Consider the following 15219-nt stretch of genomic DNA (forward strand, 5'->3'; position numbering starts at 1 on the left):
TGGGTGGATGGGGCTACCGATGCTTAGTCTCCTTGACTGCTCTTTGTCTGTTGGAGCAGTGCCCGAGGCCATTCAAAAGCAAGAAGCAGGCTGGCTTTGACCTGGGGGCCACGGTTGGCTGACCCGCTACTCTAGATGGTCAGGATACAATTAGCTGAGAGCATTTCCCATGGGCCACAGGACACCTAAGAAAAGACATGGTCACCCAGAGAGACTGGGAACCAGTACAGAGAGCTGGATCTCCTGCCATGTCATGCCACCAACCCTGTTATTTTTCTTAATGAAGTATTCCTGACTAATGGAAAATGTATAAAACATATTCGGTCAACTTAGTGCATTATCATAAAGTAAACACCCATTCAGATCAAGAAGCAGAACATAGTGAGCATTTCTGGAGGCCCCTCTAGTTCCCTTCCAATCATCGCCCCTCTCTCCACCTGATCATGGCTACTCAACTGACTTGTAACCCTGGTCACTTTTGTTGATATAAATGGAATAGTGCCACACAGAGCATTGTACTCTTTAGTGTCTGGATGCTTTCAGTTCTGGCCATTGGTGCTCTTGTTTCTGGAAGGACTGAATGGAGCGGATCACCACTCACAAGATCCGTTTGTTGTAAGATTGCTTCTCTTACATGGACACAGCTGGAGGTGAGGGAGGTCTGGGAGCAACCCAAAAAGGCAGCCCAGGGTGCTCTGTGGCCTAGAGAGATAAAGGGTACATTGATGCCACAAAGTGCCTGGCAACAGACCCGGTGAAAGACACACCAACAGGAAAACTGACCTGACCAGGAAAGTTAATTAAGGAGGTTCCTCTTAACCTCAACCTCATTGCCTCTGGGACTCATTAGCCACCACTTATTAAAAAGAAAAAAAAATTTTTTTACAGGGCAGACATTTTCAACATGCTTTTTATTTGTTATTGTTCAGTTGCTCAGTTGTGTCCAACTCTTTGTCACCCCATGGACTGCAGCATGCCAGGCTTTCTTGTCCTTCACTATCTCCTGGAGTTTGCTCAAACTCATGCCCATTGAGTCAGTGATGCCATCCAACCATTTCACCCTCTGTCATCCCCTTCTCCTCCTGCCTTCAATCTTCCCCAACATCAGGGTCTTTTCCAATGAGTCAGCTCTTTGCATCAGGTAGCCAAAGTATTGGATCTTCAGCTTCACCATCAGTCCTTCCAATGAATATTCAGCATTGATCTCCTTTAGAATTGACAGGTTGGATCTCTTTGCTGTCCAAGGGACAGTCTTCACCAGCACCACAGTTCAAAAGCATCAATTCTTCCAACTTCTGAGGTCAGGGCTGCACAATACACAACTCCAGGGAGCATCGAGTACACAGAACACGATGTGCACCGTATCAGGCACGGATCCGCACAGTGCAGAGACCAGAATGTTAGCAGACTCAGCTGCCTGGATCCAGGCCACACTATAACTTAGCACGTGGTCTAGATAACTAAACCTTCATCAGCTACACCTGTGTGGGGAAAAGTTCTTCAAATTAGTTAAGTGTTCTGGTTATCCACTATTAACCTAGAAATTCAATCCCCTCCATCCCCCCACCACCACCGCCAATAGGCTAAAATGACTGAATCTGTATCTGATGATAAAGAAGATCTTACATGGAATGTCCCTGGTAGTCCAGTGGTTAAGAATCTGACTTGCAATGCAGGGTATGTGGGTTCAATCCCTGATTGGGGAGCCAAGATCCCACATGCTGCAGAGTAACTGAGCCTGCATGCCACAACTAAGACCAACAAAGCAGCCAGATAAGTAAATAAATGTTTAAAAAAAAAAAGAGAGAGAGAGAGAAAATATCTTACATGTTCTCCTGTGGGTGTGTGTGGAAAGGTGGGCAATGATTACACTTTTTTTCCAAAGGTAATTTTTTTTTTTTTTTTTGCCATGCTCATTGGCATGTGAGATCTTGGTTTATGGGCTAGGGATCGAACCCACACGCCCTGCATCGGAAGTGTGGAGACTTAATCACTGGACCACCAGGGAAGTCCCAGTGATTTTAAACATCAGTTCTTTTTATCTGGGATGTATCTGTAAAAGACAATATCTATATCTACAAATACAAAATATCCAGAATAGGCAAATCCATAGAGATAGAAAATAAATTAGTGGTTGTCAGAGATTCTGGGTTTCTTTTTGAGCTGATGAAAATCTTCTGGAATCAGATTGTGGTGATGGATGCACAACTCTCTGAATGTATTGAAAACTACTAAATCTTTAAAGAAGTGAATTTTATGGTGTGTGGATTATTAAAAAAATTTTTTTTAATTCTATTATTTTTTTTCAAAACATGAACAGACACTGAATCTTCATTGACCTCAGGACATTTGCTGAAACTATTTTTTTTTTTTTTCCCCACAAAGAAGGACCATGTCTGAGCTTAATGCATGATTTTCTTTTTCCCCTAAAGGCAGAGCTAGGGGACAGCCATGAAGACCACACTAAGAATCCCAAAACTATCATCTCGGTCTTGTGTGTCACTCCAAATAATCCTAAATCTGCTAAAAATCTAGCTCAACACTCTTCTGTATATTGTTTGTAGAAAATAATGTAGGTTTGAGACTCTGATAAGAGAAAATCTAGGATACTCAGTTCCAACTCTTTGAAAAGATGGAAAACAGTGGGGATCACAGTGTTCTTTCTTCCCTTGAGATGGGAAAGTTTTCTTCCAAATGACTCAAGATTTCCCTCTTGTTATATGCTCCCTCAATTCTCATTCACTGAGAGCCTCAAGAAGGGGGCCCAGGGCCCATGGCCCTACAATTGGGAGGTAGACCAGAAGCCTGCCTTTGTGTCCCCTGAACATGAGGAAAAAGGGTTGAGCTTAGGCCAGGAGAGCAACTTCCTGTGTAGAAGGCAGGACCCTGCTGGAAGCAGCTGTCTGCATTCAGAGTTGCAACTTGGGAGGATAATAGTTGAAGGAAGGAAAGCCTGAGTTTTCTAGACGTGGCCTTCTGTTATGAATAAGGGACATTCACATGCATTCTGACAATCATTTATAAAGCCTGGTTTCTTTTAGGTAGTTATCGAAGTATTTTTAGCACAAATGTTCAAAATGGGCATACTCTCATACCACACAGGCACAGATCTGCAGAAAGGCCCACGAGTTGAACTAGATCTTCCTTTCTGTCTTTCCAAGCCAAACAAGGAAATGCCACTCATTGGGCCTGATGAAAGGGCCACAGGCTGGGTGGGAAGCTTTCTTGCTGATGTGTCTGATCTGAGAGCCAGCATGACAGAGGAACTTTCCTGGGCCAGGCACTCTTTTGAGCCTCTTACAGGTATCAACTCCTCTACTCTTCACAAGCCTCTCCACTGGCAGGATTATTATCCCCATTTTAAAGATGAATAGACTGAGGCACAGAGCCATTATCATGCTCAGGGTCATACAGTAAGAAGTGGCAGAGCTGGGACTGGACACAGACAGTGCGTATTCCTCCTTGCTGCATCATTCATGCATTCATGGTGTCACCAGATGTTCCTCTGTGCAGGCTTCGGTGACCCAAAAGATCAGCACCCTCTATTCTCCCCTGGGGAGAGGTGGCTTATGGAACTGCCATTCTTGATATGACATGAAAAGCTTAATCACTGAGTACTCACCTCAGTCTCCAAATACTCCACCCAGAGAATCAAGGGAGCCACACTCCAAGGTGGGAATCTAAATGTCATTAGTTACAAGCCCCATCGGGCACTTGACCTGTGCAGGCTCTCCTCATCCCTTTGGGCCTTGCCCAGAAAGTAAAACTGGCTTCCATATTCTGTGGAGGGCTGGATATCTCCAGGTGAGAGCAGGGTTCTCTTCCTTCTGAGGGCCCAGGGTCTGGAAACTAAGGCTGTCATTGGGAGCTGGTGGGATAATCCTATTGTAAGAAGCTTCTAAATTTCCTAATAGTGCTGGGATGCAATGTCACTGAACATGTGTGCTCAGTCATTTCAGTCATGTCCGACTCTTTGCAACCCCATGGACTGTAGACCGCCAGTCTCCTCTGCCTATGGGATTCTTCAGGCAAGAACACTGGAATGGGTAGCCATGCCGTCCTCCAGGGGATCTTCCTGACCCAGGGATTGAACCCGAGTCTTTTACGTTTCCTGTGTTGGCAGCTGGGTGCTTTACCCCTAGCATCACCTGGAAAACCCCCACTGAACATGAGATGATATGAAAGAAGGTTCTGGGTATGTTAATGAGGATGGTAGGCACGGGCAACTGTTTTATGCAGGGACTTTCTCAGTGATTCTACAGACGGGGGCATTCTTCCAGCTTGGCTCTGGGCTTACACTAGATGGTCAATTAATACCTGTTGACCTTGTTCTAACAAGGCTTGGCTTAATGGAGGTATGTGGCCAAACCACTCACTGTTTCAAGGGTCTGGCTCGGCTTGAGTGGGAGGAGCCCAGGAGCCTGGAGCTCACCACCGCAAGCCACATCAGTGATGGTTCTGCAGCAGCTCTGCCACCTGAGTGGCCTGCCCTGCTACAGGGGTCATGCTGGCTAAATGCAGCTAGAAAAATAACCCCTCAATTTGTCACCCACAGGCCATCCCCCAGAAGAACTCCACCAGTCAATGCAACTTCAAAACACAAGAAAAAAATAAAGGAACATCGGATTCTAGTAGAAATCCTGTATTCATTTTGAAGACTGCTATGTTTTAAGGCAAGTGTCACATATTGAAAAGAGATGAACAGCATTATGACAAGTTAGAGCAGGGGACACATCATCAGACAATGAGAGGGTGGCGTTTTTCCCCAGCTGGCTCACTCCCAGTTTGATTCCTCTTTCGGACAGAAAAACAGGGAGAAACCAGGGAAAGGGGAGCGATCATCACAGGGGTTTTACATGGAAGCACCCTTCCCTAGGCCACGTGCTCCCCACACTGCACTCCCAGGTCCTGGAGAGACTGTGTGCAGCCCCTGGGTCAGACTGTCCATGTTTTGTGAAATTCACCTTTAGAAACAGGAAAATCAGGATGCCAAAGCCACACAACTTGCAGTTAATTCACCTCTGCCCCAAAATTCAAACTTGTTTGGACTGGAGCTAAAATACACAAACACACATGTAGATATAGATGCTAAACACATGTATGCCCCCCACATGCTACACATATGTGTGTACACACATAGTTACATAGATGTGCAAGAGGGAAAGATAAGATCTAGCAAAGGCTGAAAAATAATGAATGTTCACTTGCAGTTTGGAATCCAGCCATGTGATTATTTCTCCTTTAAAAATAGAAGGCATCAACAACAAGCCAGAGGGTAAAGGCTTCCATGTACTGCTGAGCCCAGCTCCTGGTCACTCCTGCTTCACAGGGGTGGCTTAGCTTGTTTTAAAGAGGGCTAGAGGGAGCACGGCCTGCCACCGGCTGGGTCTTCCCTGTGCCCCTTGGCTCTTCCCCACCACTTCTGCTCAGGCCCATGCCCCATAATTTTAAAACAGGGGAGCTTCACTGTCTCTGTCCCTCCCCCTATTCTAGCTGTGATGGGACATACACCATAACGGTGTGCTCCCCTTCTGCAGGGCTTGGGTGATAGCAACAGAGAAAACAGGGGAATGAGCAAGGCTGCAAGTTTGGGAGCTTGAATAATGGCCAGCGTGTGGTGGCAGAAACGTGCCTGGGTCTGGGAGTCCCTGGGAGGCCAGGCACCCAAAAGTGGGCTGGGAGGTTAATTCACAAAAAGATGAAGGACAATAGGAAGAGGCTGCATTTGATGCTCACAAGAAACTGCCAAGAGCACAAGTGACGTGATAACAGTTGCTCCTGCACACAAAACAAAGCCCTGCTCATAAAAGCTGTCCTCCCCGGGAGAAGGGACCTCCCGGAGAACCTAGGTATCACTTAGGTAACAGTGAGGAAGCTACGGAGTTAAGTGTTAGCACTTAATAGCCAAGATGCAAAATGATCATTTTCCACAGATTCACTCAATTTGCCTCACCAGACTCCTCTGAGGTAGGTAAAAGGCAGGTGACGTCAGCCCCATTTTACTGATGGGGGAGAGTGAGGCCCCAGGACTTGCTGTAGGTCACCCCACACATACACACCAACAACTACAGAGAAACAGCAGTCTTGTGCCTTTTAGGTCTTCCTTCCCTGCCCCTGGCAACACTGGTTCTCTCTATAAAGCCCCCTCTCCAACGTTCAACCTGAGTCAGTAGGAATCAGGTAGACCATTTGGCTGATAATTTTAAACTCTGATGTGCTGGAGGAAAGGGAAACCACGCCTATCAAAATCAGCCAAAGCCAGGACATCTGGCTTCACCCCAGTGAAGAGTGGGTTTGTGTTTTTTTTTTTTTAAATTTGTTTTGCTTTAAGGGAGGGTCTAGTTGGATTGAAATCTATTGCTAGACCAGTCAGGGTCCTGAATGTAATGACCATATCACACCTCCCCAGAGGCAGAGGCCCCTCTGTGGCCTGTTTGCCAAATCAGAGTGGAGGTGGATAAAGCTACAGTGTTGGCAGAAATCCAGATCATGAAAGCAGAAAACTTTCTGGGGCTGGGGCCAGACTGGGGACATTAATATATGTGAGTGTGTGTCCTTACCCGTCAGGCTGCTTCCCTTTCCCCTGCAGGCTACACTCCCCCTCCTTTCTTTGACCTCAGAATGTAATTGTTTACCTAATGCCGCTAACCAGAGACACCAGCAGTGCTAACACCATGGAGTATTTCTAACTTGATGGGCATGCAGCGCCTCCAGCCCAGTGAACCAGAAGCCAGCCATGCCTAGTTGGAGACTCTTAACACCTGAGTCCCAGCTCAGAGAATTCCAGCCAAGGACACGAATTCGGGAATTTTTCCAATTATTCTGGTTCACAAGGTGACAGATGACTGCCACCCGCCCAGGTCTGTCCAGGAAGTATCCAAATGCTGAACTTTCCTGGGTGCAATGAAATAACATGTGCATCTTCCAAGCTTTAACTGCCAGGTCTCTGTGAGCCTGTTACTCCCCACGCTGGCAGCTCGAGGGTGTGTTTCCAGACAGAGCCAGGGTGTGCACAGTTGACCTGGACATGGTCGAGTGTCAAATGTTAGAGTGTCTTGGTCCTCAGGAGTCAGTTCCCACTGGGAAACCCAATGCCTGTGCTGAGAAGTAACCCTCACACTGGTGGCTGGGCCAGTGCATTGCTCGGGAGGCGAAAAGTCGGTGAGGGCGGTGCCAGGGCCAGGTGGCCAGACTGATGGGGTGGGCACCCCCCGGTGCGTGAGCTGGAAGCCCAGCCTCATCACAGAACCGACTCCTTGGACTCTGGGGTGCTGGCTGCTGGGCCGGTGGGGTTTGGGTGTGTCACCAGGGGTGATGTCTCCTCCTCCGACTTGGAGTTAGGGATGGCCTCCACTTTGACCTCGCTCAGCTCCTGCTCCCCTCTCTTCATCGCCTTCTGATTCAGGTGGTGGAGGATGCCCGCACCCAGGGCATCGCCCTCCACGTTCACCACGGTGGTGGTGCGGTCCCTGCAGGGAGAGAACAGGCAGGTGTTACAGTCGATGCCGCCTGGAGCCACCAGGAGGCGGATGTCACTGCAGGCCGAGGTACCAGGAGGCTGTGACCCTCAGGGAGGGCAAGCTAAGGATATGGGGTGCTGCTTGATGCTAAACTGATTTTCTCCAAATATCTTTCATTCTTATGAAACTACCAGACCCACTCATTGTAGAAAACTTGGGGAGAAGAGAAGTATAAAGGAAAAATCAAAAGTCACTCCCCACCATCCTCTGCACCCCTGAGTGAACCAGTAGTGACATCTGGATCTGTTTCCTTCCAGAAATCTCCCTATGTGTGCACTTCATGTGTGAGACATCGTTGTGTAAAAGTTATAAGTAACTGGGATGACGAGTGCTTCCCTGGTGGCTCAGATGGTAAAGAATCTCCCTGCAGTGCAGAAGACCTGGATTTGATCCCTGGGTTGGGAAGATCCCCTGGAGAAGGGACTGACAATCCACTCCAGTGTTCTTGCCTGGAGAATCCCCATGGACAGAGGAGCCTGGCAAGCTACAGCCCACGGGGTCGCAAAGAGTCAGACATGACTGAGCGACTAAGTACCCACACACAATTGGGGTGATGGTGCATATTCGGTCCTGGGTCCAGCTTCCCTCCCACTCACCATTACCCTGTGGGAACCTCCCTCTTGGTCTCACGTCCACACTGCATCTCTACTGAACTGTAACCTTCATGTGCTTCCCATGGCTGTTGGCAAATACCATCTCACAGAGAACGGCACTGCCCTTTCCAGAAGCTTTGTCTTCCCAGAACCCAACAACCAGCACCCCTCCCTGGGGCTCAGAGGAAGTATCATGCTCATTCTGAAGAAGGAGGGAAAATAGGAACTTGCCTGAGGTGCTGGAGAAGCTGAGAGTTGTGGAATCAGAGGTTGCGGGTGGTGGGGGTCTCACTTGGGCAGCTTGCTTGGTGCCAGACCTCCCTCGTCCCGACCAAGCACCCCTTAAACGCCTGCCTTCCCCATGGAGGGGAGCTGGTGAGGAAGGAGGTGGGGCCTCTGACACTCTGCCCTGGTCCCTCTTACTCACCACCACAGGGACTGAGTCCCTCCGATGTGCTGTCTGAACACTGCACAGCACTGTTCAGCATCTCCAAAGCACTTTTCACCGCCAAGGAGCTCAAGGAATTCTGAGAAGTCCCTTCAAGTTTCCAGGGCTTAAAAATAAGGTTGGAACCCAGCACTCCTAACCACCGTGGGCAGATCCACCAGCCCAGGGCCAGGCTCTCGTGGTCAGGATATCCACACCCGGCTCTGACCAGCCTGGCCAGGATTGTCTTCCCCAGTGCTGACTGAACGCTCTTCCATGTGCTGCGCATGTGCTAACTCGCTTAGTCTCCACTACAACTCTGCTGTAGGGCTCTGTTCTTATCCCCTTTTCGCAGACTGGCAGACTAAATCACAGACAGTTCATATCACACTAGTAAATGATGTGAACCCAGGCTCCAGGGCTCGATTCTTTTTTTTTTTTTCAGGGCTCATTTCTTATTCACGTGCTCTACCTACTGTCCAACATCAGTCCCTCACTGACCTTCCCTATGATACAGGTATTGTTTGTATCTGAGAAAAGTGTCATGGGACTCAAGGCAGCAACAATTAGAAACTTCTGCGTCTTTACAGGAGCCCTGGTGATGGTTACCGAGATCACAGCTCCTTTCTAACTCTGCCCCTGAGCCCAAGCCCAGGCCCGTGCATTAGCAGTGCTCATCTTTTCTCCCCTTACAGAAATCACTCCTTGGACATTCCAAGCCAAGAACAATCATTCCCGAAGATTCACTGCTCCAATGGTTATGACCCCTATGCAGCCAACAATCTCCACAGATGCTTGGGCCTCTGACTTTTCTGAATGTTCTAAGCAAGTTCTCAGTAATGGCATGTTCTAAGTTTCTCTGCATGCCCCGGGCCAGTGCCAAGCTCCTACGGAGCTCAATACAGACTTTCTTTTATTCAGTGCCCTTAAGACTTGCTACTTACACAATCCAGTCCACAGCCAGGATCAGAGAGAGGTCATGAGTGGGCAGCCCGATGGCCTCCAGGATAATGGCGATGGTGAGGACCCCTCCAGCGGGCACGCCTGCTGCTCCAACACTGGACGCTGTGGCCGTCACTCTAGGGGATGGGACAGCAGGATCACCCATGAGCCCAGAGCACCAAGGGGACACAGAGACATGCAGAACATGGCAGCCATGGCTTGGAACTGAAAACCACACAACCCTAGTCTGTCGACTACACCCTTGAGAGAGGATCCACTTTCTTCAAGTAATGAATTCATGCTGTCCTCATTTACAAGTGAGACGCCCGAGTCAGGGTAAGATTGTATTCATGAAGTTTTTCAAAGGAAATCACAATAAAAAAATCTCAAAGTTTAAACCAGGCCTAAAGGTGAAGGAAAGAATACGGAACTTACAGAATGGTGAAAATCTGTCCAGCTCTCAGCTCCACGTTGTTGAGCTGGGCAATGAACACTGCGGCCACGCACTGGAAGATGGCTGCGCCATCCATGTTCACAGTGGCCCCGATGGGGAGAATGAACCGGCTGATCCTCTTGTCTACACCATTGTTTTCTTCAATGCACTTCATCATAGAGGGAAGGGTTGCTGAGCTGGGAAATGCAAACAACCAAATAAGAGAATAGTTCTTCGTGACCAGGCTAACCTATTACTCAGCTCAGACCCAGGAATAGAGCAATTAGCACCATCCTAGGTTATGGCACTCTCCCCTTGAAAGAAAAGAAAAATCAGAATTGTTGCAGAGTTTCTGTCACACATGGGGTTATGTCAATTGCTTTCCCAAAGTGTTCAAAATTGGGCTTTCTAGACTTAGTTATTCTTCACCTGGATATACCCGTTCCAGACTTCCCAAGAACCTCACATTGTCTCACAATGCAAAGTATTCTCAAGAGAACAAAGAACTATTTACTCTACACATGCATCTCCTCTCTTGAACATGTTCCCCCTCCAAAAAGTAAAAGGCAAACTACATTTTTTCTTCTACGCCAAGAAGCAGAAATGGCTCTGACAGGACCTCCCTGGTGGTCCGGGGTTAGGCTCTGTGCTCCCACTGCAGGGGACATGAGTTCAATCCCTGGTCAGGGAAGTTCCGCGTGCTGTGGGAGTGTGGCCAAAAAAAGAGAAGACGAAATGGCTCTGAGAGTTTGGAAAGAGGAACTGCATCCCAAGATAACGAAGGATAAGACCCGCTCCCCACAGTGGGTTCTGCAGACTCTGCAGCCTGTGGCTGGCATAGCTGAAGTAGGCTGGTTTCTGCCAAAGCTGGAGAAACTTACCTCCTTCATTCCTCCCACACCACAACCTGGTCATAGACAGTGCAGGGCAGGATGGTGGGAAACAGGCAGCAGAGAGGCAGAAACTAAATGTGTGAATCAAACAATGTGCCGCCATCCTTTCAAAGTTTTCTTTGTATTTGGAAAGCCCAGTGTTTTTCTGGAAGAATATCAGCCATGACAAGGTCCATCTTTTGTGGTAAATTAGATAATCCCACAATATTGTGTACTCCTAGAGAGCTGAGCACACACCCCTCACCAGGATGCCTTATGTCTTGGTCTTATTTCCTAATTCACCCATCCAAAGGGAGAACTGAGCAGGTATCATTCTAGAAACTTTCCTGCAATGCGTTTTGAGTCAAGTGGTTGTCTTCTTTTACTCAGGCTGAGGTCTAGTTAGGGTGAGGACCCACAGCTGGGTAAAATTATGATCTAACTGACCTCTAAGAAGCAAGAAGGAGAAGGGAATGAGGCAATCTCTCATTCTGGCAATCCTAAAAATCTACTTCCCTAAGAGCTATGGGGCTGGCGATACAAAAAAATCAGATGAAACCAATTTAGAGTTTTCAAGAAACTAAAATTTATCAAGATGCTAGCTGTGCATCCACCACGGGCTCATCTGGTTCCAAGCTCAAGGGCAGCCAAGGGCACCTGAAAGCCACTCACCTGGAGCAGGTGGCAAATGCTGTTGCAAACGGTGTGAGGAGGCCCAGGAGGAACCTGAATGGGTTTTTTCTCGTGAAGACAAAATAAATAAGTGGCAGAACAATTCCTCCGTGAATAAAATGGCCCAATATAGACGTGAAGATGTATTTCCCCAGGCTGGTCACCAGCATGATGATGTCCTTCATTTCTACAATCTTGCTTCCAACCAGGAACATGATGCCCACAGGTACGTACCTAGGATATGAGCACAGGGCACAGCTAAGCAAGGGTGAGGATGCTGGGGCTGAGAGATGCAGGCCCTTCCTGACATGGGATTTGCGGACTCTCAGCTAGGTGGTTTTCATCTCTCCCTGGGATGACCCTGAGAAACAGAAAAGGATGGGGGTATGCCGTGCCTATTTTACAGGCCGTGAAACTGAGTAAAATTAACAGGATCACTCATCGTGGGTGTGGAGTCAGGACGAGACCCAGACTTCTTTCCCCTTGGATATTGTATGTTCTTAACAGCTGGATGCTACCAACCACGTGGGCTCCCAAGTGGAAGGAACTCTTTGAGATTATAAGCCTCTGCGACTGTGGGCTTGACTTTCAGCTTTGCTCAGGCTTGCTCTGAGAACTCAGAAACACAAAAGACTAACACCTATTACATTTTGCAGAATTGCTGTGATACAGAATTGAGCCAAAGCTGGGACTTTTGTGAAGTTTCAAATTCTTTGTGGATTGGAAAACATGATTCCATAGGAGAGAGTCACTAACAATGACCTTCTGAGAACACTCTTGGAGTGTGAAGATTTTTTTTAATGGCCGGGTGGGAGGAAGAAAGGGAGGAAATGAACTATGGGAGCTACAAAGGACAAAAGTCTGCTGTTTTGAGCTTAACTGAGGATGAATTTCAAAAATATTAAAAAGCAGAAACATTGCTGACAAAGGTCCGTCTAGTCAAAGCTACGGTTTTTCCAGTGGTCATGTATGGATGTGAGAGCTGGACCATAAAGAGTCTGATCGCCGAAAAATTGATGCTTTTGAACTGTGGTGTTGGAGAAGACTCTTGAGAGCTCCTTGGACTCCAAGGAGATCAAACCAGTCAATCCCGAAGGAAATCAGTCCTGAACACTCATTGGAGGGACTGATGCTGAAGCTTCAATACTTTGGCCACCTGATGTGAAGAACTGACTCATTGGACTGACTGGTTTGAACTGGCTCATTGAACTGACTCCCTGATGCTGGGAAAGACAGAAGGCAGGAGGAGAAGGGGACGACAGAGGATGAGATGGTTGGATGGCATCACTGACTCGTTGGACATGAGTTTGAGTAAGCTCTGGGAGTTGGTGATGGACAGGGAATCATGGCATGCCACAGTCCATGGGGTCACAGAGTTGGACATGACTGAGCGACTGGACTGAGCTGAGGATGAATTTTATAACTATTGACTTTATTTATAAATTTTAATTATATAGACAATAATGTCACACGGTTCAAATTTCAAAGGATACAAAAGGATGCAGTCTACCTGCCACCTCTGTCCTCCCAACTACCAGGTTTCCTTCCAAGGAGAGATAGCCAGTGTCACTGGTTTCTTAAGACTTCTTCCCAGAGGTGTTCTAAGAAGTATTATTATTTTTAAATCCTATAGTAATACAAAAATATATTCTCCTTTCAAAAAATTAAAACATGATTGCTAAGACCAAAATCTTTAGGCCCTATCCTCAAGCCAGCCCTCTCCTCTGGTAACCAGTCCCACTTCCTATTCTTTTAGATACATGTGTTTAAATCTACATGTGTTTTTTAAACTCCCTATTATGTCTTTGAGACCTTTTCATATCAATACATAGACATCTACTTCATTCTGGTCTTTTTCTTTAATCATGGTAAAGTATGCATAACATAAAACTGACCATATTAACCATTTTAAGTGTACAGTTTGGTGACATCAGTATATTCAAAGTCTTGTGCAACTTTCACTGCTGTCCACCTCCAGAACTTTCTCATCATCGCAAGCAGAAACTCTGTATTCAATAAATAATAACCCCATGCTCCCCCTCACTGCTGCTTTCAGAGACCACTGTTCTACTTTCAGTCTCTATGAATTTGACTATTCAAGGTGCCCTTATAAATGGAATAATACAATTTTAGCCCCCTTGTGTCTGGCTTATTTCACCTGCGGCTTCCCTGGTGGCTCAGACAGTAAAGAATCAGACAGTAAAGAATGCAGGAGACCCAGGTTTGATCCCTGGGTCGGAAAGATCCCCTGAAGGAGAGCATGTCAACCCATTCATGTCTTTAGGGTTCCTCTATATTATAGCACTTTTCAGAATTTCACTCCTTCTTAAGGCTGAATAATATTCAATTGTATGCATATCCCACATTTTCCTTATCCATTCAATTTGTCAATGGACATTTGGGTTGATTCCACCTTTATCTCATTCTTTTAAAATAGCATCCTCAGAACTACACTATAGATTATTTGCATTGCCCTACTGATGAGCATTTAAATTATTCCCAGGTTTTCATCACCACACAGAACACTGCAAACAGGCCTCTTTGTGCCCACATGCCTATGTTCTCCAGGTAGAGACACCATGAAGTGGGGCTACTGAGTCATGGGGTGTGTTTTAAAGTTTAGTAGATCCTGACAAATTGTTCTCCAATGTGGCTGTTCTAATTCATGTTCCCAGTGGCTTCTAGGAGAATAATCCTTTTCCTGCACCACTGCTGCTGCTAAGTCGCTTCAGTCGTGTCTGACTCTGCAACTCCACAGACGGCAGCCCACCAGGATCCCCCGTCCCTGGGATTCTCCAGGCAAGAACACTGGAGTGGGTTTCCATTTCCTTCTCCAATGCATGAAAGTGAAAAGTGAAAGTGAAGTCGCTCAGTCGTGTCCGACTCTTAGCGACCCCATGGACTGCAGCCTACCAGGCTCCTCCATCCATGGGATTTTCCAGGCAAGAGTACTGGAGTGGGGTGCCGTTACCTTCTCCCCCTGCACCACTGGTTCTAATCCAATGATGATTTTGTCCCCAGGGGACATTAAGTAATATCTGGAGACAGTTTTGGTTCTCACAGCTTTGGTAGGGGGTGCTATTGGCATCTAGGGGCTACAGGCCAAGGATATGCCTAAATACGGCACACAAGACAGCTCCCCACAACAAAGAACATCAATAGTGCTGCTAATAAAGGGTACATTGTACAGCACAATAGCCAAAATACTGGGAAGATAGCCAGTATTTTATAGTAACCATATATGGAATATAATCTATAAAGACTTTGAACCACCATGCTATATACCTGAAACTAATATAACATCATAAATCAACTATTAGTGATTAAGTGAAAGTCACTCAGTCGTGCCCAACTCTTTGCAACCCCATGGACTATTCTTCAGACCAGAATACTGGAGTGGGTAGCTGTTCCCTTCTCCAGGGGATCTTCCCAACCTAGGGATCAAACCCAGGTCTCTTGCATTGCAGGCGGAGTCTTTACCAGCTGAACCACCAGGGAAGCCCTAAATCAACTATATCTCAATAAAAAAGAAACAGGTTTTTAGTGTTGAAAGTGGGAAATACAGATAAATGAAAATAAAAATTCCTCAAATTCCAAGGGAAAAAAAAAATAGTGGTGCTGTAACTTCACCCTTATCGGTGCCTGATAGAACCAAGCTTTTACTTCCCTGATTTCTAATAAATTGGCCATCCCTTAAAACGTTTATTGGTCATTCAGGTTTCCTCTTCCATGCATTCCCTGCTCATTTCCTTTGTTCATT

General features: G+C 46.9%; 1 protein-coding gene across 2 annotated transcripts in view; it reads right to left on the bottom strand.

Moving 5' to 3' along the window:
* Nucleotides 1–895: 895 nt before the first annotated feature.
* SLC1A4 (solute carrier family 1 member 4) overlaps nucleotides 896–15219 on the bottom strand; it is a 33743-nt gene continuing 19419 nt past the window's right edge. Inside the window, exons 5-9 of one of the 2 annotated variants that reach the window (XR_011466033.1) lie at nucleotides 11460–11693; nucleotides 9918–10112; nucleotides 9485–9619; nucleotides 3623–7469; nucleotides 900–1481 (exon numbers count right to left, since the gene is read on the bottom strand). Coding sequence is in view for 1 of the 2 variants with exons in the window: in XM_005893553.3 (XP_005893615.1) it covers nucleotides 7241–7469; nucleotides 9485–9619; nucleotides 9918–10112; nucleotides 11460–11693 (793 nt within the window). In the remaining variant the exon portion in view is untranslated. Of the gene's footprint in view, nucleotides 7470–9484; nucleotides 9620–9917; nucleotides 10113–11459; nucleotides 11694–15219 lie in introns of both variants that reach the window. The other variant, XM_005893553.3, reaches the window with a different exon arrangement.

The sequence above is a fragment of the Bos mutus genome, chromosome 11 (assembly GCF_027580195.1).
Source record: "Bos mutus isolate GX-2022 chromosome 11, NWIPB_WYAK_1.1, whole genome shotgun sequence".
Lineage (NCBI taxonomy): Eukaryota > Metazoa > Chordata > Mammalia > Artiodactyla > Bovidae > Bos > Bos mutus.